Raw genomic sequence first — 21,669 nt, 5'->3', positions numbered from 1 at the left:
TGTGTTCAAATAGGAAAAGTGCCCACAGAAGGTGCAAAGAAAGAGCATTTGTGAGATTGCAGGATTGCAGTTCTTGCACAGCTGCTTTGCCCAGGCACTGAGGGGAACTGGAACCTGCAAGCTATGACATTCTGGGGAGATGCACCTGGGAGGAATGGTGAGTTTTGGTAACAGAGATTTAGGACCCAGCTGATTTTAATTTCAATTGCCCTCAAAACTTAGGGCATAAGTATTTGGGAATCACATTTCATCCTTTACCTAGCTACAAATTTGGATGACAATAAACATGATTTACACAATAGTTAGGAAATGCAGCAATGGAACATTTGTGTGGTAGTGTGTATCTCCCGCGCTTTTAGAATCTGTAGTTCTGAAGTAAAAGCTTCTGAAAACAGAAATGGGAATGTGTCTTTGGCACTACTGCAATTTCAAACTCCAACAACTGCCCAAACGTACAAAAGAACCTGTTTTGCCTTTGAACCACGATGATAAAAGGTGCTGATGCCAATCTGAATTTCAGTCAAAAGACCTGTTCCTTACAGAACTCTTACGTCTGTCACAGCCCCTTCACCCTTCACTGTGTAATATCAGCTAATGCCACACGGCACTCATGACACCCTGTTAGTTCAGCAGCCCTCACTTGTCTTCCAGCCCTAACTGCTGACAAATAACCATGACAATAAAATTGTCGTATACAGACAGATCTACGTGATATAAAACAGAGCTGAAGCACATCAGATCTTTCAGGAGGTACTTCTCCAGATTTTCTCCAGATTCACAGGGGTCTGACCACCTCTGCATAGGTGGATGACCCACCTGGATATCTCCTCCAGGAACTGCAGATGGAGTACCTTCACAGCTCAGTGTTTGCACAACAGCACACAAGGAGGTTTTGCAAGTTCCCCAGGACAGCTTCTGCCTCTCAACAGACAGAATTAAGTTTGCTTTGGATCACCCTTGTAATTCCTGGTTTGGAGAAGTCTGTGTCTCAGTGAGTTCTCTATTCAAGAAATCTACCATTTAGGCAAACCTAAAACTTACATGAATTTTGTCCTTCAGAAATATATGAGGGAACACTACACAGAACAAAAGGAGAAATAGATCCACATGCAGGAAAACAGGAGACACTGAGAAGCCACTTGATGCACACCGATTGAACATACAGAAATGTTCAGGCATGGAGAAGAATATGACCAACAGCATCCTTCCCCCAGAAATATATTTTGTATTAAAAAACATCACTTTCAGTAATTTGGAGAAGAAGTTCCTCTCTAAGTCACAATTTTATTGAGGCTAACTATTTCTGAAACTGAAAGCTGTGTGTTTAATTGAAATAATCCTATCCAAAGAAGCCAGCATGCTTCACTGCAAATCCCCACATCATCACAGACAAGTGAAATCTGTGTGAAACTATTAATCGGAGTGACTTTCTTTTCCACAAGAATGTTCTCTCACTTGAGAAAATTCACTTCCTTTTATCCTAAAAAATTGTTTCAATCACAGTAAAGGTGAATGACATCTCATATCTAATTTTTCTCATTTTAATTTTGACTTCTGTTGAAGTAGCTGCCACATTGTTTTGCATGCTAGAATTTGAAAGGTTAAATTAGGCTTTGGAGAGCAGATAAGAAAGGAAATTTAGAAGTTTATGCAGTTTTAATACACAATACATTCCATGTATCTAGACTTTGATCACAGTCCTGCAAGCTTTCTTACATTACCTATAAGCACCTGTAATGTGAAGAAAATTTATTTCCCCCCTTGCCACTGCTACCAGCACTGGTTGTATCTAATGTTAATTAAAAGATAAGCTGTGGTTGTTCAAAACTTTTATGAGATTTCTGTCTCTTTTGCAAATTGGGGAACATTGCTGCATTCAGCTGTTTTAGAATTAAAACAACACATTGTTCTCTACTTGTGTTTTCAGAAATTCAGTGACCAAAGGCAAAACAAGAACCACTTGAAGGCAGCCTGTCCTTAACAATCTGCAATGAAAAGGGAAATCAATAGACATACTCTTTCCAACAGATACTAAAACATTTAAAATATTCCTTTTTTAATCATTTCCACTCACCGGTTGCCTCACACGGCAGAGCCAATTTTTCCAAAACAGAGCCTTGAATTGGTGTACAGTGTGCCCCATATCTTCTTTTCTCTCCTTCCTCCACTTGCAGAGTGACTTCTTAGGGACTTTCTAACTCAGAATCATCTCACCAAGCAGTCCAAACATATTATTCAGAAGCTGATTAATTCCAACACTAGAGAATAGTGCAAGAGATTTGCCTGCTTCCTGAGAAAAGATGAGATTATATTTCTGCCTCTTGTTTTGCTGTCGTTGAGGAATCTCATCTTTCTGTTTTTCTCCTCAGTGCAATGAACAGTAAGGGGATGGGTTTATGTAAATGCCTTCAGGCTGCTTTATTCCACAGCATACATTCTGCACTTGCACTTGTTTCTACTTTTCTGGAATAAAAAATGAATGCAAACAAGGGGGAGGGAGGGAAGAATATGTTACACACATTCACACATTTGTCTTTTTCCAAAGTTTTATGACTTTCTGTCATTCCAGTGTTTATATCAGTTTGTCTGCAGATGCTTATATTTTTGAAAAAAAAAAAAAAAAAAAGAATAGTAGGAAAATAAATAGGAAAATAACACTGTTTCACCACATAGCCCTAAAAATGTCAGTTGCTTCTCGAAGATCCTTATAAGTACACATCTAGCACTGTAGTGGTCCCACTGCATCATCATATGACTGTTGAATTTTCTTTTATGGAGGGTATATGTTTGACATTTCAGTCTCCTTTACCTACACAGAGGTGGAATACTCCAAAAATAGAAAACTATGTTAATTAATTGCTACATTCCACCTGGGATGAAAATCAGTCTTACAGCAGCACTTCCTTCAGCAAAGAGGTGGGAGAGCAATTCCTTCTGCAGAAGGGGAGCCTGTGCAGACCTGTGGTAGCAGAGCCACTGGGAGACCCAGCAGGAGTCTGGTGGTGGCAGAGGATGACCACCCTACCAACCAGGAATGCCACTGTGAGCACAGTGAATGATGTTCCACAAATGAATTGCCTAAGAATCTGATCTCCAGAAGTTCTCTCTATGGTCAATAGAGACACATAATCAGCCTTTATGTAAGGTAATTCAAACTACCTAGAATCTGAGTCATGATTCACACACACACGTAGGACAGCATGATGCCTGAACAAATATTCTTTTTTTCTTATTGCTGAATAAATTCCATCATTGCACTTTCTGCAAATGTATTCCTACGGAATGAAAGACACATCCTAATATTCATAGCTTTTTTTCCCCATGAAGAGTAAAATCCCCCAAAATATAAAAACTTTTTTGATACAGAAGTCATCAAAGAGGAATCCAACTTCCATCAGATTTAAGCCAAGGCAGCAATTTCGAAAGTTAATAAATCTGCTTCTTCTGCAGTGAACAACTGCACATCTGTAGGTCAAATTAGTTGTGCCAGTTTCGATGGGATGAGGATCAGCTAGTGTTCAGTGCCTTAGCTTCACTTTCCCAGGCTTTGGATTTGTGTCACCCAGAAGCAGTTTTGCCCTTCAGAGGATGTTGTAAACTTAGTTACTCCACTTCCTGGGAAACTGACCAATTAGTCTGTTAAAATATCTGTATTTGAAATAGTGCAAATTTCTGTTTTAATTTTTACCTTTTCCATGGGTTCAAGGAATAGAGAAAAAAACAGACTGAGTGTCATGAATTAATAATTCATAGATTTTACATACTGGTCAAAATCACCTCCCAAAAAGCAGAAAACACAGATGAAGTCATGGCAGAATACATCTAGCTAAACACCTTTATTCCTCAAATAGTAGGATTTCCTTTTATATTCTCTGCTCTGAGACTGAAAAATTACTGAAGTAATCATTTAGTTCAAATAGAAATTTGGAAGTCCTCAGGACATACTAAAAAACTAAATAGTTTAATGTTTACCTGAACGACATTAAGCACATATGTACCTCTGAGGCAGGATTAACTAATACCTCACCAAGGAGCTCCACTTCACACTTGGATGGCCCTTCTGCTTTTAGTCAAGCAGTGATAAAATCCTTGCTACCTCAGAGTATGGACAGTCATTTTTCTCACTAGGATCTAAGGTGACATTCTGAGACAGCAGTGATGCAGATTCTGTGCACAGTGGAAATATGCATTTTAAAAAAATATTTTCAGAAACTGAAATTGAAATACTGTTAATTGTTAATATGTGTGGGATTGCACAGCCATTCTGGAATGCCAGGGAGCAGAATCTATAGAATGTGATTTGTAGGAAATTATAAATTACTCAGCAGAATGAATTACAAGCAATTACTTATCAAAGCAACTGATATGGAAGACAGTTCCTGTCTGTGTGTGAGCTAAAGCAGCTCACATGAACCATTTGCCAAATTATTTTGAACAAGTTTTTCTGCAAAATCTCTGCTCATTCAACTGTGATATATTTAATTTATTATGCTCTATATAATTATATTTTCATAAATGTGGCTTCTATTTTTTAATGCTAAAGAGATTTTCATGGTAACAGGAACCAACTATTTTGTATGCAATTAGTGTCCAGTACTAATGAACTCCAGACTCCCCATTTTACTATATAAGACACTCAATAGACATAACTTTCACCATCAAGTTATGTTGACTTCATTTGTCCTCTTACTTCATTATATATTCCTACAGAAATTCATTCTTGCCTAGTTTGTTGTCCTCCAGTAGCAGAGTTGGTTTTTTTTAGAATGAAATTTAGGAAAGTAAGAGATATCCCATGAACATTCCACCAAGAACAATCGCTGCAGTGATATTCTGGGAAAGTACTTCTAAAAGAAATTTTAGAAGACACAGATTTTATGAGATTGATAGTATTATTTTGAATGTCACGGAAATAGGAGAATTATTAAATCAAACCATCACCCCCCATCCCCAAACCAAACCCTTGGCAGAAAAGATATGATAATAAGAAAATGAAGCACAGAAGTGGGAAAATTAAAGGAGTGCTGAATATTTTTAGAAAGACATATCAGTTATATTGCTGCCATCCTGGAAGCTCTTTTGAATCCCTAGGTTTCATCAGGACAGCATCAAGCAGTATCCTGTGCAAGTACCAGCCTTAAATATCTATATTAACTACATAATTATTTCATATAAAACATTCATATTGCATATGTATAAAACATTTCATATAAACAACAGGTAATAAGGATATCAACTGAATGCTTTCAGGGCTCCTAGACAAAGCGGCTGTAGTCAACACCAAGATCTTGAGTATTGCAGGGCGAATTAGAAAGCCATGGATTTCATCATGTGCTCCACTCACTCCTTCTGGAATGGCAAAAAAACAGGCTCAGAATTGGGTCTTTGAGTAAGGAAAAGACAGAGTGTCTTGCCCTTTTCTGCTTCTGCTTAGCTTTAGCAGGCTTTGCCACAGTTTTAACTTAAAACTTTACTTTTATAATGTACAAAATCACTGGGGCTGAAAAGGCATCCTGCTGCCAGCATCCAGCTCTGGTTTTAAAACCTGACTGCTTTATAATATCATACTGTCATCACGCCACGTCTAGCCTACAGCTTTAATACAATGTAATTAGAGTACACTGGCAAGCACTTTAAAAGAAACATAATTTTGTATGTTAAATAGGTTAGAGCCTGGGAGCCAAAAATACTATTTGGTATAGACAGGAATGCAGTCAAATCATGTGAGAATATGGCTGGGAATCTGGCAAACTAGCCTTTTTTCCTATCACCACCCACCACTTCTTTCACAAGGTTTATTGAGTGATCACAAGGTTTTCCTTTCAACATTCATAGGAGTACTACTTGTAAATATTTACATGGGCCAGATGTGTGTTCAGACGAAGTGCCTGCAGGATGACATCAGTTAGTAGCATCTTTCCTGGGAGACACTTCCTGTGCGCAGAGTTAGGGCCTGATGAAAAATACTAGTTGTGGGCAAGGTCAAATAATAGGGCTGATTAAAATGGAGCTGTGTGTTCAACCAACAAAACAGACCCAATCTCCCGAGGAGGCTGGTAGTTTGCTTGAGCTTCTGGGGAGCTCTAGGAAGTTTACCCTTGTAAAATGACAGACTGGTAGTAAACTGAAAATTTTCTCACAGTTACAAACTCAGTGCCAACAAGAAGCATCTGGAATCAGACTCGTGTCATGTAAAACCAGCTCTTGTCTGTCTTTTGCTGCTGCTTCATTTTGTTTGTAGCCCAAGCAAAAGCACTGTACCTTTCAGCATTATTCTTTCTTCTATTATTGTACCTCAGAGTTTCAGAATTAATGTTGCTCTGTTCAGTGACCTCCTTTCTCTTCAGCAGAAGACTTTTTGGACTTGTAATTTAATCCATACTCTGGAGTATAATATTAAATGGTATTTTAGAAAGATAAAACATGACTTTTAGCCACTGAAAGACTAAGAAATTTTCAGGGAAAGCAAACCTCGACATCTTGTAGCAAACCATAATAGTGACATCAAATCACATGATTGTGCCTTCTTGTAATCAGTTGTTGCATGCAGATCCAATCCCCAAAACCATTTGCTGCTTTGGTTTCTTTCACCCGTCTTGTCAATAGAAATGAAAAACATCCCTGATTCAACCATATAAACATTTTATTTAGGGGTATATACTGAAATCCAGACTTGAAAAAATCCAGGTCTGTTACACAATGCACTGAAAATTCTTTACAAAGAAGAATGTTAAAAAAGAAAATGTTGCTTATTACATGTATATATTTTCAAGAAATACTGAAATTATCAAACTATTTCACTTGGTTTTTAAAGGACAGATAAAATCATTTGTTGCCTAACCACTTCTGGACATGGATCATTCCAAAATGTTCCTTTTCAAGATTTCTCACACCTTCCATTAAAGAAAATCCTTCTCTGAAATGTATCAAGATGCCAAAAATAAAAATCCACTCCTTCAATTCACTATCTGAGATACTGCACTTTTTCAATCTCTTGCAAATGTAAAACCATTGCATTATAGCCTGTCTCCATTGTGATCTCAACCATTTCTTTAACAAAATGGTAGGAATAGGAGACACAGTACTATGTAATATTGAACATATATATAATACCATATATGTTTTCTAAAAACATCACCACTCCAAATCTTGATTCATTTTCTACAGAAAGAATGTGAATAACTAATATTGAACAATGGACTTGCATATAAAACCTGTGAATATTGTATAACTCTCTGTAAAACCTACAGGAAGGTAACCTCCCGGCCGGATGCACACAAGTGACTCATTTCTTTATCTCCCTGTCCAGTTGTAGTCATAAGGGAAAATACAATTGTTCTTATCAGGGTAACATTCTGGCAAGTTTCCTCTGAAGTTAGGAAGGGTACTTTATTGCATGTCAGATGTGTCTGTAGAGCTGCCTCTTGCATTAGGAATACAGCATCAGAGGATGGGGAACAGCAGAAGCAGGAGGATACTTGGTATCCTTTGAACTTTAATTTTAAGCTTTCATATACCCCTTTACCCCATCTGGTGGGAAGAACAGAATGAAAATATTTTAGCAGAAAGCAATGTACAGTGCCCTAAGGAACAGTGAGAAGGAGGAAGGACATACAGGTAAGAGGTGAATGGCTCATCTTTCAGGGGCTTCTGCCAGGGTCTTGGCTATTGATTTAATACAATAGTTGCCTCACCCCATGAATGCATGACCCTCAGCTCCAGCTCAGCCAGGCCACAAGACCATTTATATTTTAGCATCTAGCATGTAAGAATTTTCACATTAGTGCTCAAAATGGAAGTGCCTACATTTTATGACTGTAAATACAAAAGCTTTGTAGTTTCAGTTGAGAGCACACATTGCTAAAATAATTTAAGAAATTCTTTTTAACAAGTTTCCAGATTCTTGCTGTCCTTCATTTAAAAAGACAAATCACATCATTTTAGATTCATACCCCCAGGACTACAGAAGTCCTGTAGCAGTAATATGTAATATGCTTCCCCAGAACTGCAGTCACATTAGGTGTTTGTTTTCTAGGTAAACCATATTTTCTTCTCTTCATCTACTTCTTATTAAGTATTTCTTAGACAACAGCAAACTGTCTCCTCCAAAACCATACTGGTCAGTTTGGTATAAGCTTTCCTTCACCACAGAGTGCAGTACCCACTGAAGTGATCTCGTTTTTATCTCCTTGTTACTGTTTCAAGAACAGGACCTTGAAGATGTGCTTTGTTGCTTGTTTCCCAAAGGACCTCACAGACTTCATGCAATGCCTAGGCAAAACCCAGGCATAGTTAAACACTGAATTTTTTTTTTTTTTTTTTTTTTTTTTTTTTTTTTTTTTTTGGGTTTTTGGGTTTTTTTAATAAGGGAGAAACAGTTTAAGCAAAACGTGGAGCCATTCCCACCTCCGTCCTTCCCTGAAGCCTGGGGAAAAAAGGGTTTTCTCTGAAAATTTACATTCACTGTATATCCTGAGCATAAATGAGAAATTGTGGGTTTTAAATTAAAAGAAGACTAAGTTGTAAATTTCTAAAAGTTACTAATATGTTTTCCAGCTGAAAAACTCATCAAATTTAAGGAGACTCATTCTCATTGGCAGTTTTCTGTTCATGAGTCACCCTTCCTTGTTTAACATTTTCATTGCATTGCTTCCAGTCTCTGCCACTTGGTGAATGTGCCTACTACTAACATCACTCTCTTACAGTTCTAACTATGTGCTTGTTAACAGCATTGCAGACTACAATCCTCACAAAGAAAATCTCGTTTTGCTGGGTCAGCGACAGCTGTTCTGAGAGTATTCAGAGCTTTTTGACCCGTGACCCCTGCTAGGACTGGACCCTCTCCCACTGCAGTAGAAAGAAGGAAAGGGAAAAAAAAAAAAGAAAAGAAAAAGAGATAAACACATTTTCTTTAACTGACCACGTATTTACATTTGAACCACAGCAGCAAAGCAGCAATAAGTATGATTTTAAAAAACCCCAAACACTTAGGCCAATGTTAGTGGAAAAAACTGCAATTGCAGAAGAGGTTTTGATGGCATGTACCACGAAAAGGTATTTTCCAGTTCTTCAGAAGAACTGGGAACCATTGCAACAGTGAGTGTTACATCCTGAGAATGGAGATGAATACCAATTTAAAAAAAAAAGAAACAAAGTAAAGGGAAGGGGGAAAAAAAAAGGCTACCATAATACAGGCCTGTGAACATGCTGTGCTTCTGAATGTCTTCAGTTCCTGTTCATAAGCAGGAACCTTGCTTCAGCAAAAGATTGCTAGTACTTCAATGCAAAATTATTTAATGCATAAATATTTCCTGGGTATTGATTCAATTCTTTACTTAAAATATTGTTGGATTAATATCTAGGCAGTACCGATATTCAACAGCTCAGTGTCAAGTCCTTAGTGCTTAGAAAATTCAGTCCCACACTTTGCAATTTCATGAAATTTTAATATATGAAAATAATATTGTTTATTTGTCAAAGTCTGAAAAAAAATAAACTGCATTCATTTTAAGTTTTCTTCACAAGTGAAGCAACAAAGACAATTATAAATTACACAATGTTTTTATAACAACAAGAAAATGATTAGCAGTTTTAAGTTAATTTGCTGGTATGCACATACTTGGCAATAAAGTTCAATTTTCTCTCTAGTTTTTCTTTTACAGCAGGGATAAATAAAGCTTTTTCATGTATTATCACAGGCTTGTCCTTTACAACAGATCCGGTTTCCAATTCACAGAAAAGTGAGTTTTATATCCAGCAATGCATAACTAAGCAAAACTTAACTGACGTCCATTCAGCACATTCAGTTCCCAAAGAACAGTGACAAAAATTATTAACTTCCACTGACACGGAATGCTGTGAGATATTCTGAGGCAAAAGACCCGTAATGCACAGAAGTCATAATGATGACTGCATCTGTACAAAGGCCTTCTCCTTCTCTAAAACAAAGATGGATATTTCATACTTTCCCAAGACTTTTCTTAATGAAATATCCCACTAACTTCTGTGGCCTCTGCTGGTACTCCACAAGGATATCATGTGAGCTGGTGATCTGATCCCCTTCAAGCCGATTCAGAAGAGTGACACACACTACGGCAGCTAGAAATTAAGAGACAGCATGAGTTAGGAATGACACTCTTGCATTTACAGTCCAAAAGCATAAACATTTGAACAAGAGAAAACAAACCCCAAAAAAGGGTGTGCAGTATCATAAGATGCTAGGGGACAAGCACGCTGTGGATGATACAAGGTAGAAATAGTTTAAGAGAACTGATTGCTACATTAATGAAGCCAGAGCGCTCAGGCAGCTGCAGATACTTATTGTTATATCGTGATTCTTATGTTTTCCTTGATAGGAAGCATATGTCACAAGTACCCAGGACCTGACTGGTAGGAAGTGTCCCTACACACTGTTCTAGAGGAGGTAGTCACAGTCCTCCACTGAGTGCCTGTGCTGTAGGTGCCATCCCTCAGGAAGCAGTAGATAAGCTGCCTCCACATTCATGGGCAGGGAACACTGTAAGCACATGAGGACCTCAAGGATCATCTCAGGTTCATCTGCTGCCTTTCAGTACTCAGATCCCCAAAGGCAAAATCCATCCTTTCACTCAAACTGAGGTCTATCACTCAACCCTATCACTCTGCTCTGTCTGGGCTTTCTGCCAGTGACAATTTGCAGAACACAAACAGTAAATACGCATTACAGACATACAAAGCAGAGACAGTAAAAGGCCTCCTGACTTGCTCAGGGATAGTACTGGTTGGGTTTTTAATCCCTTTCAAGTCAGTAAGAGCTGAGGATGTTTGATACAACCATTGGCCTTTTTGCTTATATGTCTTCATTTTGTCTTCCTTGAGCTTAAAGGAATTTGAGAAACATCAGTTTATTTCTTGCTAAGGAAAGTGAGAGAAGACAGTTAATATGGTAAGAAGAAAGACACTGTATTATATTATTTGTAATTGCTCTTTTTTACTTAGCCTGTGTAAAAAAATTAAAATTCTGTGATTTGGAATGGTTTATTCATGGTGCTACTAAAAATCCTCAACTGTTTAAGAATCATGGTCTTAAGTCTACAGAAAATAATTATATGTTCCATTTGATATGAAAGTATAGAAACTGAGCATAGTTTTTTATATATATATATATATCTGAGAATCACCTGATTTCTTAAACTAAGCAGTTGCTTTCTATAAACTTCAAAAGTTAACTGGAGAAAACAAATTAATGCCATAGGGTAATTAGGTACTTTAATGATTTACATGGTTGCCACGGACTGGAATAGCAAATGACAGAAGTAAACTGTGTAAAAACTATGTAAGGAAGTTTGATAAGTTGTGACACAAATCAAACAATTGTAGCAACAAAATTATAAGCAGAAATATTACATTTATATATATATATATGCAGAAGGTATGTTAACATTCAGCTGTAGTTTTTAGCCACAACCCCCCTGCAATACAGAAAATTTCCTATAGCTTGGGTAAAGTGACTAAGTTAGTTTACCTTTGACACCACTGAGATTACACATAGCAGCAAATACAGAAGATTCCATCTCAATGTTTCTGACACCAGAATCATAAGCATTCTTCAAATATTGAAGTTTTTCTTCTTCATCATATAAGCAGATTGCACCATCCAACCTGCCCTGTCCTAGAAAGCAATTTTGTGGAAGATTTCAGAGTGATGGTGTCACAGAGCAAATTCAGTTTTGAAAACACACAGTTATTACAGTTTCCTCCATGCAGTGTTCAGCTTTTACTACTACTCTTTATTTTTGTGCACAAGACAAATAGGAAAAAATTATTCTTAGCTATTGCTAGAGCTTCTACATATTACTTGTATTTCTCATAATGTAAATCATGGCAATTTAATTGGTCTTATTCAGCTTCAATTCTCAAATTCATAAACAGAAAAATGTACATAGTAGATTCCCACATGTACAGCAAGCATCAAAATTCCACAAGAAACTTTAACTTGTATGGAAGTGCTTCATTTTTAATATGTTTAATCACTGTCTAAAAAAACTACCAGGCTTGAAAGTGCTTTCCTGTTTCTACCTTAAAAGGATGAACATTTTATTACTCACAGAGCTTCTAAGGTAAGAGATGAAGAGTCTCTTAAGCTAACTAGCTAACATTATTGTAAATTTTTGAGAAAATTTTAATTCAAGTTATTCAAGAGTAACACCTACAGACAAGACAGCAGCAGCTTATGTACAGTAGAGTTAAATTACACTGTATTTTACTCAGTATCTTCTTGGGTTTGGGAGATTTACTTGTAAATTGATGCCCTCGATCCTGTTCTCAGCTTTTGCTGTATGAGTTTAAAACATCCCTGACACTTTGTTTTAGCATTGCTTGCACCTGTGGTTGGTGCCTGAAACACATGAACTGCAGCTTGCTCCTGTCCAAGCTGGAGCACTATGATGGAGATCATTTGTCACCTACTCAGCAACAGACAGAGAAAGTGGGATCAGGTGCCACTTACACTCTGTATTCACAAGGTTTGAAAGATGTTTCTGAATGAACATCTAGATTTGGGAGAAAAGCCTGTATGTCTGTAAAATTTTCTGCCTGAAAATGTCTGTAATTTATCCAAAATAGGCCTTGCAAGTTTGTGCCTCCTACATAGCAGCACTGACACAACTCAGCAAAATAGTATCTTCGGCTGTCTGATCACTGCTTTGCTCAAAAATGAAACAATTTCCAACCCTTCTTTTAGAAAATATTTACTTTAGGTACTTAACCAGTGCAAAGAAACCCAACCCTAAACCAGTCACAAATAATTCTTACTCCTCTAATCCCCTAGGATGCTTCAGTAAATCACATAAATTTTGTGACAAATATACCTGACCGGCACATGAGAAGTGTATAGTAGACTACATGTACTTCAGAGGATCTGTTAAAGCTGGGGAAAAATCTCCACAAAATTAAAAGTTTGATACAGCAAACTGCTAAGAACAGTTCTTGATTTTATGTAGATGAAAAACAGGTTTTGATTGGTGAGACAAGCCAGAGTACGGAATGACATCTCTTAATGTTAATATATTATTGAATATTTCCCTATTGTTGCTTACCAATACTCTTCAGTTAGTCTACTGCCAGTCTTACCTTCATAGAAATCCAAAGTGCACATGGTGTTTCCAATGACTGTATTGAACTGACCGATTTCTTTACTGCACTGCATCAGTTCCTTAGCCAGCTGTTCATCCAGGTTAGTGCTGCGGATTACTGTCTTTCCCAGGACAACCTGTTCCAACTGAGGTTTGAAGGTGGCATCTACAGACTGCCTAGTTATAACCACAGAGCCTGGCTCCAGACCTGCAGCAAAAGGAAATAGATATAGCTTCACAATGTAGTTAACAATTGGTTTCCAGACACATAAAACACACATCTTGACCCAACCTGCTTCCTTTAAAGGTGGCAATTTTGCCTCTGAATCCACCAAGAGAAATTTTTTGTCCATGTCTAGCTGCTTCAGTTTATTATTACAAATAATTTCTGAAAGAATGAATGTTTTCCTTTCTCACTTCTTTCTTATATTTTCTATACAGGACAGGAATGTCCTTCTCATATTGTCATATCTCTAAGGGCATTTTCCCCATGCAAAAGCAGAGGTTGCCTTTACTTTCAAAATTACAGAAGGAAAATTGTGCATCTCCTGTGGAACACTGTTCTGACCGTTAATCTCTTACATGCAGAGAGATGCTTTACTCTCCTGCAAAGATACTTTGGCTTGCAGAAAGAAAGAAAGAAATCAAGAGGGGAAATACCTATTCCACCAGAGGTGCCAATACGAATGATGGTTATGTCGGAACACTTGGCATGATACAACAGTTTGATCAGCTCGTGCAACATGATAGAAATAGAAGGAATGCCCATACCATGCTGAAAAGAAAACATAAATTAATATTCCACATTCTCATAGACAACACAAAATACATATGGAAGGAGGAGCTGGGCATTATCTCCTTCCTGATACTGTTTTCCCAAATGCCACCTAACTCACTCCCACAAAAGCCCAACCTCTGGTCCTACAGAAAGATACTGAAAGGGCCTATAAGTAGACTTCCACTGGTTTTGGCAGACTGTGGATGAAATACAGTATTTCTAAAAATCATGAATTACAGAACATTTACATTCTCAAAAGTATAAAGTGTCCTTTCCCAACAGCTGGTTAATGCACTTCATCATGGAGCAATTCATAAATACAAGAAAAACCCCACTTTGATTTTTCACTAACCTGAAGTGCTAACAAATAGTTAAGCTAATTTTTTTCAAAACACAGACATCATGGTTTAGCCTTGATGTTCAGCAAATAGAAGTCCACATTAGCTTGCACAATATTATGATAATTACAGCTCACAACAAAGGGTGCAAAATAATGCTGCAGTTTTGCAATTGCAATTGAAGCATGCAATTCTATCTACAAATTAAAGCTACGAATTTCTTTAAAATGCATACATGAGTTGGCAGCACCAGTCCCATGGAATGCTACTCTTAAGCACATTTGACAGTGCCATTGCAGATACACAGCTCTGGGCATGATACAGACATTTTTTCCAACACCCCACATGTGCCACATGACTTCTGTTCCCTATTATTCAGGGTACAGAACAGGGATGAGGCAACAGTAACTGCTCAAAAAATCTATAAGGCCATTCCTGCAACACCTCAGTGGTACACTGAGGAAAAAGGATGCAAGAAGGAGCAAAGGCATTGGATATTTTCCCTCTTACAAAAAAGGGCTAAAAAGGAATCCTTAATTAGCTGGCTGCACTATTTTGAGCAGCCTGATCCTCTCTGTGAAGCATTTAAAAGAAACATGCATTCAAACTTTCTACTTTGAGCAGCATCAAAACTGAACTGCGTCCCGTGTCAGACAAGGGGAAGTACTCACACTGACGGACAAAACGGGCCCCACTTTGTACATTGCATAGCGGTCGGTGCCCGCGCAGATGTTGGGGTAGTCACAGCCGGCGCCTCCGAGCCCCAGCTCCTCCGCAATGTACGCGATAAAAGCTTTCATCCGGGAAGGACTTCCTCCAACACACACAAACTGGGGCGGACAGGGGTCAACAAAACAAAATCAATTGCATGATTCCGCACGTCAGAGAACATTCAAAGAACAACATGGGTATGCAAACGCCTTCAGTTAGCAGAAATTTATTCCCAGCCATGGTGCTCCTCATAATCATTCTAAAATGCCATGAAAAAGAATTATGGGAAAAAACTCCAGCTGCCTATATAGCACCCAACTGCCTTCACCCTGTTTAAATGAATGAAAGACAAATATTGACATGAAGACCCAACAAACAGAAGTTCTATCTGAATAGAGCCTACAGCATCTACCTTTTCACTAGATGAAAAGGGACAGTCAAAAACAATTATCCCCAGCTTTGCTGGATACTAAAAGTGACAAGAATCCACGAAATTCTTCCCCCTTTGCATGCTCTCCTCAGTCGCCAGTAGGCTGACACATATAGTCTTATTCTGAAGACAGCTACACTTTCACCTTCTGCAGAAAAGCTCAGGCTTGCTGAACAAAGCAAAGCATCTTACCTTTACATCCCCAAACAATGTTGGAAAATCATGGGTACCAGTCCCAAGAGCAAAATGATACAGGATGTCTTCTTTCATTTTCTCCAGGTGAGGGTTGCAGAGATGAATGAAATTCTCTCTGCCAAGACAGCAGCATTGTGAAACATATAGAATATATACAAACCCCTACACTGAACAGATAACAATTCTTCAAAGTCAAGCAGTCAGAAGTTGAGGAATGCCACATGTACAAATGCCAACACTACCTTATTTTACTACCTTGTGCATTGTATTAAAGAAATCCTAAATTTCATAACTGTTTTATGTCTTATAAAGTATCACATATGACATTTCACATTCCATTCATTGCACAGGATCAAATTGCTGAAGAAAAGCCCAGATGTTCGGATGCACTTGCAACAGTGCAACCTTTACCTTAAACTGTGTTAAAGCTGTGAACCGGAGTGGGTCTTTATGGTGAGCACAACAAAGGCAGCAGGAGCAGGGAATATTCAGTAGACCACCTTACTACAAAGGCAATCCATAGAAAAGCTGAAAAGCAAACTTGACTTCCTTTTTGACTGAAACTCCATCAGCCACCCGAGAAGGATGAGATTATTTGGGCTTTATAGACAAGCACAAACTAGATTTCTGGCAATTTGTCTTACTTTGTCATGCAGATAGGAGAAAAAAAACCCTATGGCATAAAACTGATAACAAGGATACAGAGGATCTGAAATAGGAAAGGGGAAAGTGGAAATCTGAAGGAAGGAGAAAACCACTGAAGTGGAAAAAAATTCAAGAAAAAGAGAAAAGAGATGAAGCGGTAAAAATAATTCATTTCTTCCTAAGTGCTTCTTGTAAAGAAATGATACCTCTTAAAAGAAAAACAAAAATTAACCTGTCTGAAGAGATGGGAAATGACAGGGCAAGGAAGGAAACCTCAACTACTTGGCCTGTGGGATCACCTTCATGGAAAATTCAATAGTGGACTCACTAACCAAGCTGAATGATTCATAAAACGTCTGCCTTCTGTGCTTGATGTCTTAAGTTCAGTTGAAACCAGTATGAAAGACTAGTCAATAAGCACAAGCTTAAGCAGAACACTGGCCAGTACTTCAAAGTAATTTCTGAGAGATGGAATCAAGCAGCAAATAGCTTCCAGACACAAGAAGATGACTTAATAGCTTAATGGAGAATCACTGCAGGCACAGTATGGCTCAGCAAATTCAAACTGCTTTGTGAGAGGAGACAAACAAAAGAGTTCACCTGAACTTTATGCAAAAAATCATTAGGACAATTCAGGAACAACTCTGAAGCCTCAACAGAGGTGTTTAGCACTATTTTAGATGGTTTAGCTTATCTCGTCTGCCTTCTAATGCCTCTCCAAAAAGAGAGAGCTTTCCCATATGCCTTATCTGCCAGTCCTGTGCAGGATGAAGGAAGCCTACAGTGGCCAAGATGCCCATGCTGAGGTCACTGAACTGTTCCTCACAAAGCAAATAGTTACAACCCAAATATTCTGAGTATAGCAATTGCTTCTGTTCTTGATGGTCTCTCTCCAACATCATTAATTATCCAGTAACACATGCACAACCAAGGAAAAAGGTGTCATCCCAACCCACCCTGTGTCCCTGGCCGCTGCAGACAATCACCCTCAGCAAATGAAGGAGCTGCCCACCCAGGCAGCCAGTCCATTCATCCCTTCAGTAGGAATTCCCTTCCGTTTCCCATGGGCCCCATTTGCCTCTCTTCATACAAATCCTGCCTGAGGTGGAACCAAAGGCTTTAGCTGCCTTTGCTCTTCCTTCCAAGAGACCTGTTTGACTCTGGGAGAGCTAAAGAGCAGGTTTATGGCCCATCAGAAAGGTGTAGAAAACCCAGGAGTTTGCCAGCTCATATTAGCAGAATTTCCAGGCTGCCTCCCCTGAATTTTATCTGATCAGTTTTGTGGGACTCTCTACATTTATTCACTGGGTCATTCACAAATGCAGCTCCAATATCTGGCTGTGCTGATGTCCACTGGAATGGTTGTTACATACAAATAGGACAGAATATGATTTGACATCATATTACTATCTATACTCAGGTGAGCAAAAAAATTTATTTCCTCCTTTATGAGAACACTGGCAACAAAAGCTTCTCTCCAGGAAATAAACTGTGAAAAGGCGAGGCCTCTATTAAAAGTGCAAGGAAATTCATGTGGTATGTGCCAACACCCCTGTCCTCATGCCTGGCCAAAACACAGCCTCCTTCCTCATCAATGGCTATATTCCACCCTTCTCATCCCACACCCCACCCAACAGCGCTCTCCAACCCACCACCTCAACACGGTGAGGGGCTGTTATCAACTTGCTAAGCTTATCTGCACATCTGATTGTAGACTTGGACCCCAGGGTAACATGAGCAATAAAAACTAGCATATTGTTATGTTTACATAGGACCAATGCCATGGATTTACAGTAGAGGCAAAGTTTGCTTGATAAAAATCTTTGGCATGCAAAGCTCAGGAGCAAAAAAATTATTTCCCTAAAGCGGTTGTAAAGCATCTACAGCTTCTGAGGGTCTAAGTAAAACATGACTCTTAAGACTAAACAGGCATGTAGCCGGTTTTAGTAAAATAAGCTTAAATCAAGGATTAGAGAAATACATTGAAATATTTGTTTGAACTCTTGAAGCAGCAACCAAAGTCAACATTTCAGCAGCTCATTGGATTAAAATAAATTAATAAATAAAATTATTACCCTGCTTCAAAGAATTCACTGTTGAGAGAAGTTAAAATGGCTAACCAGTGAAGTCCTCTGTATAGGTGCAGTAAAGCAATAAAGCATCCATTTGTCAAATGCTGCTATTGGATACTTGGTGTTATCATAAACCTTATCTTAAACTAAATGAGTGTGTAATGAGTTTGGGGAGGAAGTTTAGGTGTTAACTTGGACAAAATAATTCATTTCTCAATCTTACTTTGAAGCCTGTCCATCATCAGTTTTCTTCTCGTTCGAGGAACCAGGAGCCATGTATGTTTTATACCTAGAATTACATTTAAAAAAATAAGTAAGTTCATCAGAATAGTCCCATCTGTAAAGCTGCAAGCATTAAGAGAGAGAGAAACCTTCTGTATTGATGATAACTATCATGAATATTCAATTCCCCAAATAATCCAGACACACTAGAGCTTTTACAACTGGAGCAAAAGGAGCAAAAGGAGCATGTACAATTTTTATGGCTGAGCATCACCACTTTCAAAGCCCTCAAGCCTAAATCAATCCCTTTTAACCCCCACCTCACCACTACCTCTGTTCTGTGGTATGAACAGCAGCAGGTCCATGCACCACAAGAGGCAAGTCTCAGTGCTACCTAACTCACCCTCTTTCTTCCATACCTCCCACACCAACAGCGACTGCCAAACCAGCTTCAGCCCTCTTCCACCTTTGGCTCTAGAAGGTCTCCAAAGTTCAGTTCTAGCTGTCAGACTCCTGAAACTCGAGTCCAGGAAGCATCTTACTCATAATATCCTCTTCATTAAACTCCTCCTACTGACTTTAGGAACACTTCTTCTTTCTCCAGCATAGAACAAGGAACACAAAACTAAAACATGACATCAAAAAGCCACAGCTCTCCAGTTTATCATCTATCCTGAATACCTTTTTTTCTGATCCATTACCCTAACCTATATGTAAAACCTTCTCCTTTCTGCTTTCTTCTTTACATCTAAATAGGTAAATGTATCACTGAGGCTTTCATGCTGGTCCGAAGACAGAATTATAATTATAGAATGATTAATTTGTTATTATTTTCAGAAGTGACTAAGGCTACATGATGATGTTGGTACTTTCTGGGAATGCCCTTATGGGAAGTATTGAATCACAAAGTTTTTCTCTATGCTCCATTATGAAGGGCCTGACAGCACGGACATTGTAACAGAGACAGGATTATACTACAAGGAAACAGAAAGAAATCGGTCTTGCAACAGAATTACATCATATGTGAATTTCTAAGGAAGTGAAGAACCAAACAAAATAAACAAGAGGTCTGCCTGTTAAAAGCCAATGAATACTGGAAATTTATTAAAATTTATAAGGACAATTAGTTTTCTTCATTTAAAACATTAACCTTTATTAAATAGACCCAAACTTCACATGTACTAGATACACTAAATGTATTCAACCATCTATGCTCAAGGAGATGATGTATAAAAGTTGCATTTAATAATCAACTACACTTCCTTATGGTGGTATGAAGTACAGTCAGCTACTGCTGGGTATCGCCATTATATCACATACATTACAGGAAAAATGCATTTCTCCCTACAGTGCCTACAGTCCTGGTAAAGAGGAGTTGGAAGTTAAGGAGAATCAGCAAAGTGATTTTTATATAGCAAGAAGAAAAATGGCTGCAAATAAACCAAGGATATTCATTCAGCTCTTGTTCACAGTATTAAGGACCCACGTGATTTTTAAGTGGTTTTGGTTCTGTGATCCCCTAAAGTAATCACAGATGATATACTTCAAAAACCTGAGAACAAAGTTCTGACAGTCTAAAGGTCCAGCATACCCCCTCCAAGAGCACCCAGCTGGAGGTGTCTTGGCAGGAATTGAAGGAAGGAGCAAGCAGAAGGCAGCTTTCCCATGGCAGACCCTGACAGCAGTCAGGTAGTAGCTGTCAAACAACCAGTTAATGTAAAACCACAAAACTCTCACACTAACTAAATGGAAATTTTTACAGACACGTCAAAGGTTTCTGCAGTCTTCCTCAGCCAAAGTTAAAACTGACGCTCAACAATAATGTGCGCCCGGCAGGACTCAGATCAAGAAAGGGTGAGGCCTCTTTTAATGTGTATGCACATCATAAAATGGTTTGGGTTTGAAGGGACATGAAAGATCACCTCATTCCAAGCCCTCTGCCATGGGCAGGAACACGTTCCACTAGACTAGGTTGCTCAAAGCTCCATCCAGCCTGTCCTTTAATACTGCCAGGGATAGGGCATCCACAACTTCTCTGGGCAACCTGTTTCAGTGTCTCAGCATCCTCATAGTGAAGAATTTCTTCTCAGTATCTCATCTAAACCCTCAGACTGGTGCTTTGAAACCATGCAGAATCCACTTTAATTGCCATCTCTCATTTCCCCCAGTCATCCGTCATTTTTGAAGAAAGCTCACAGTCAATTGTTTCTGCAGAGAAAAGCTCTTGTTCGGTGTTCATCCGTCATCAGGAAAAGCGGAAGTCTCTGCAAAATTGATATTACCCTGCTGGTCTCCTCGCTGCTGCCGGAGCGCTGCCCCGGCCCCGTAGACAGAGCAAGCGAACCCGTCCGCCCAGACGCCGCGGCACCGCCGAAACGAGCGCTCGACCGGACCGACGCCTGCCCCCGCCGCCACCCTTCCCCTGCCCACTCTCCGCCGCCCGGGGTCCCGGCGACCGGGGGTGGGAGACACGGCGGGCACCCCACCATCCTGCCGGGAGCGGACCGCGGGCTGCCGGGGCGACGGGCAGGGCACGGTTCTCACCGGGGTCAGCAGGATCCACCGCTGGGAAACCAGGAAAGCCGCTCGCTGTTCCCGGGCGGGCTGCCGGGCTCCCGGCAGAGCCACCTCCCGCCAGGCGCGGCACCGCCCCGCCCCGGGCCCGGTTAACCCCCTGCGCGCCGGGCAGGCTGCGGGAAGGGCCGCGCTCCGGGGCGGGCACAGGGCGCGGCTGAGGCAGGGATGCCGGTGTCCGTGGGGAGCGGCAGCCACGCAGCCGGCCTGCGGGAAGCGCGGGGCTCCGGGCGCTCGGCGGGACAGCTGCTGCCAGGGCACGGGCGTTCGGGGGGACCTTATCGTGGAGATACAGATACTGATTTACAGATACAGATACACACGCAGGTGTCGGCACGCCCAGGAGGGCGGAGTCGGGTCGGTGCCTATGTCTGCCCTTGTGTGTGTCGGTGCGCACACACCGTGTGGCCGCTCTTATGGGCATTTGGGCACGGCAAACAAGGTGCGAGAAAAGAGCAGAGATAGCTTCGGCTACTGGAAGAGTAAATTTAACATCTTTCATACAGTAACTGAAAACATCAAACCTACAATCCTGCAATACTCTTTTAAAAATAATTTTTCGCACCAGAACCACACTGTAGTTTGTCATAGT

General features: G+C 39.7%; 2 protein-coding genes across 4 annotated transcripts in view; both read right to left on the bottom strand.

Moving 5' to 3' along the window:
• The window catches only part of ABCA13 (ATP binding cassette subfamily A member 13), a 171,411-nt gene extending 169,268 nt beyond the window's left edge, over positions 1–2,143 (bottom strand). Inside the window, exon 1 of the mRNA XM_069005904.1 lies at positions 2,075–2,143. Coding sequence (XP_068862005.1) covers positions 2,075–2,143 — 69 coding nt within the window. The remainder of the gene's footprint in view (positions 1–2,074) is intronic.
• A 7,308-nt stretch (positions 2,144–9,451) lies between these two features.
• On the bottom strand, positions 9,452–21,330 carry UPP1 (uridine phosphorylase 1). Of its 3 annotated transcripts, none has more exons than XM_069004091.1 (9): positions 21,048–21,330; positions 20,426–20,767; positions 18,505–18,570; positions 15,562–15,679; positions 14,900–15,058; positions 13,773–13,887; positions 13,111–13,320; positions 11,504–11,650; positions 9,452–10,098 (listed from the first exon to the last, which is right to left on the bottom strand). In XM_069004091.1, exons 2-9 carry the CDS (start codon positions 20,428–20,430, stop codon positions 9,959–9,961), a joined length of 960 nt encoding a protein of 319 aa, XP_068860192.1. In that variant the 5' UTR covers positions 20,431–20,767; positions 21,048–21,330; the 3' UTR covers positions 9,452–9,958. The 3 variants fall into 3 exon arrangements, with proteins under 3 accessions (XP_068860192.1, XP_068860194.1, XP_068860193.1); XM_069004093.1 differs by having other exon boundaries at positions 20,700–20,767; XM_069004092.1 differs by lacking the exon at positions 20,426–20,767 and having other exon boundaries at positions 9,453–10,098.
• Between the last annotated feature and the right edge of the window lie 339 nt (positions 21,331–21,669).

Source organism: Aphelocoma coerulescens, chromosome 2, assembly GCF_041296385.1.
Source record: "Aphelocoma coerulescens isolate FSJ_1873_10779 chromosome 2, UR_Acoe_1.0, whole genome shotgun sequence".
NCBI lineage: Eukaryota > Metazoa > Chordata > Aves > Passeriformes > Corvidae > Aphelocoma > Aphelocoma coerulescens.
Note: the sequence above shows the minus strand (reverse complement) of the source record. Positions and strands in the feature narration are given on the sequence as shown.

Excerpts from the sequence above, each read along its gene's own strand:
- UPP1 (XM_069004091.1), bottom strand. Across the intron at positions 13,888-14,899 it reads GGCCCGTTTTGTCCGTCAGT|CATGGTATGGGCATTCCTTC; the intron begins GTGAGTACTTCC and ends TTTTCTTTTCAG. Across the intron at positions 13,321-13,772 it reads TGGCACCTCTGGTGGAATAG|GTCTGGAGCCAGGCTCTGTG; the intron begins GTATTTCCCCTC and ends CTTTTGCTGCAG.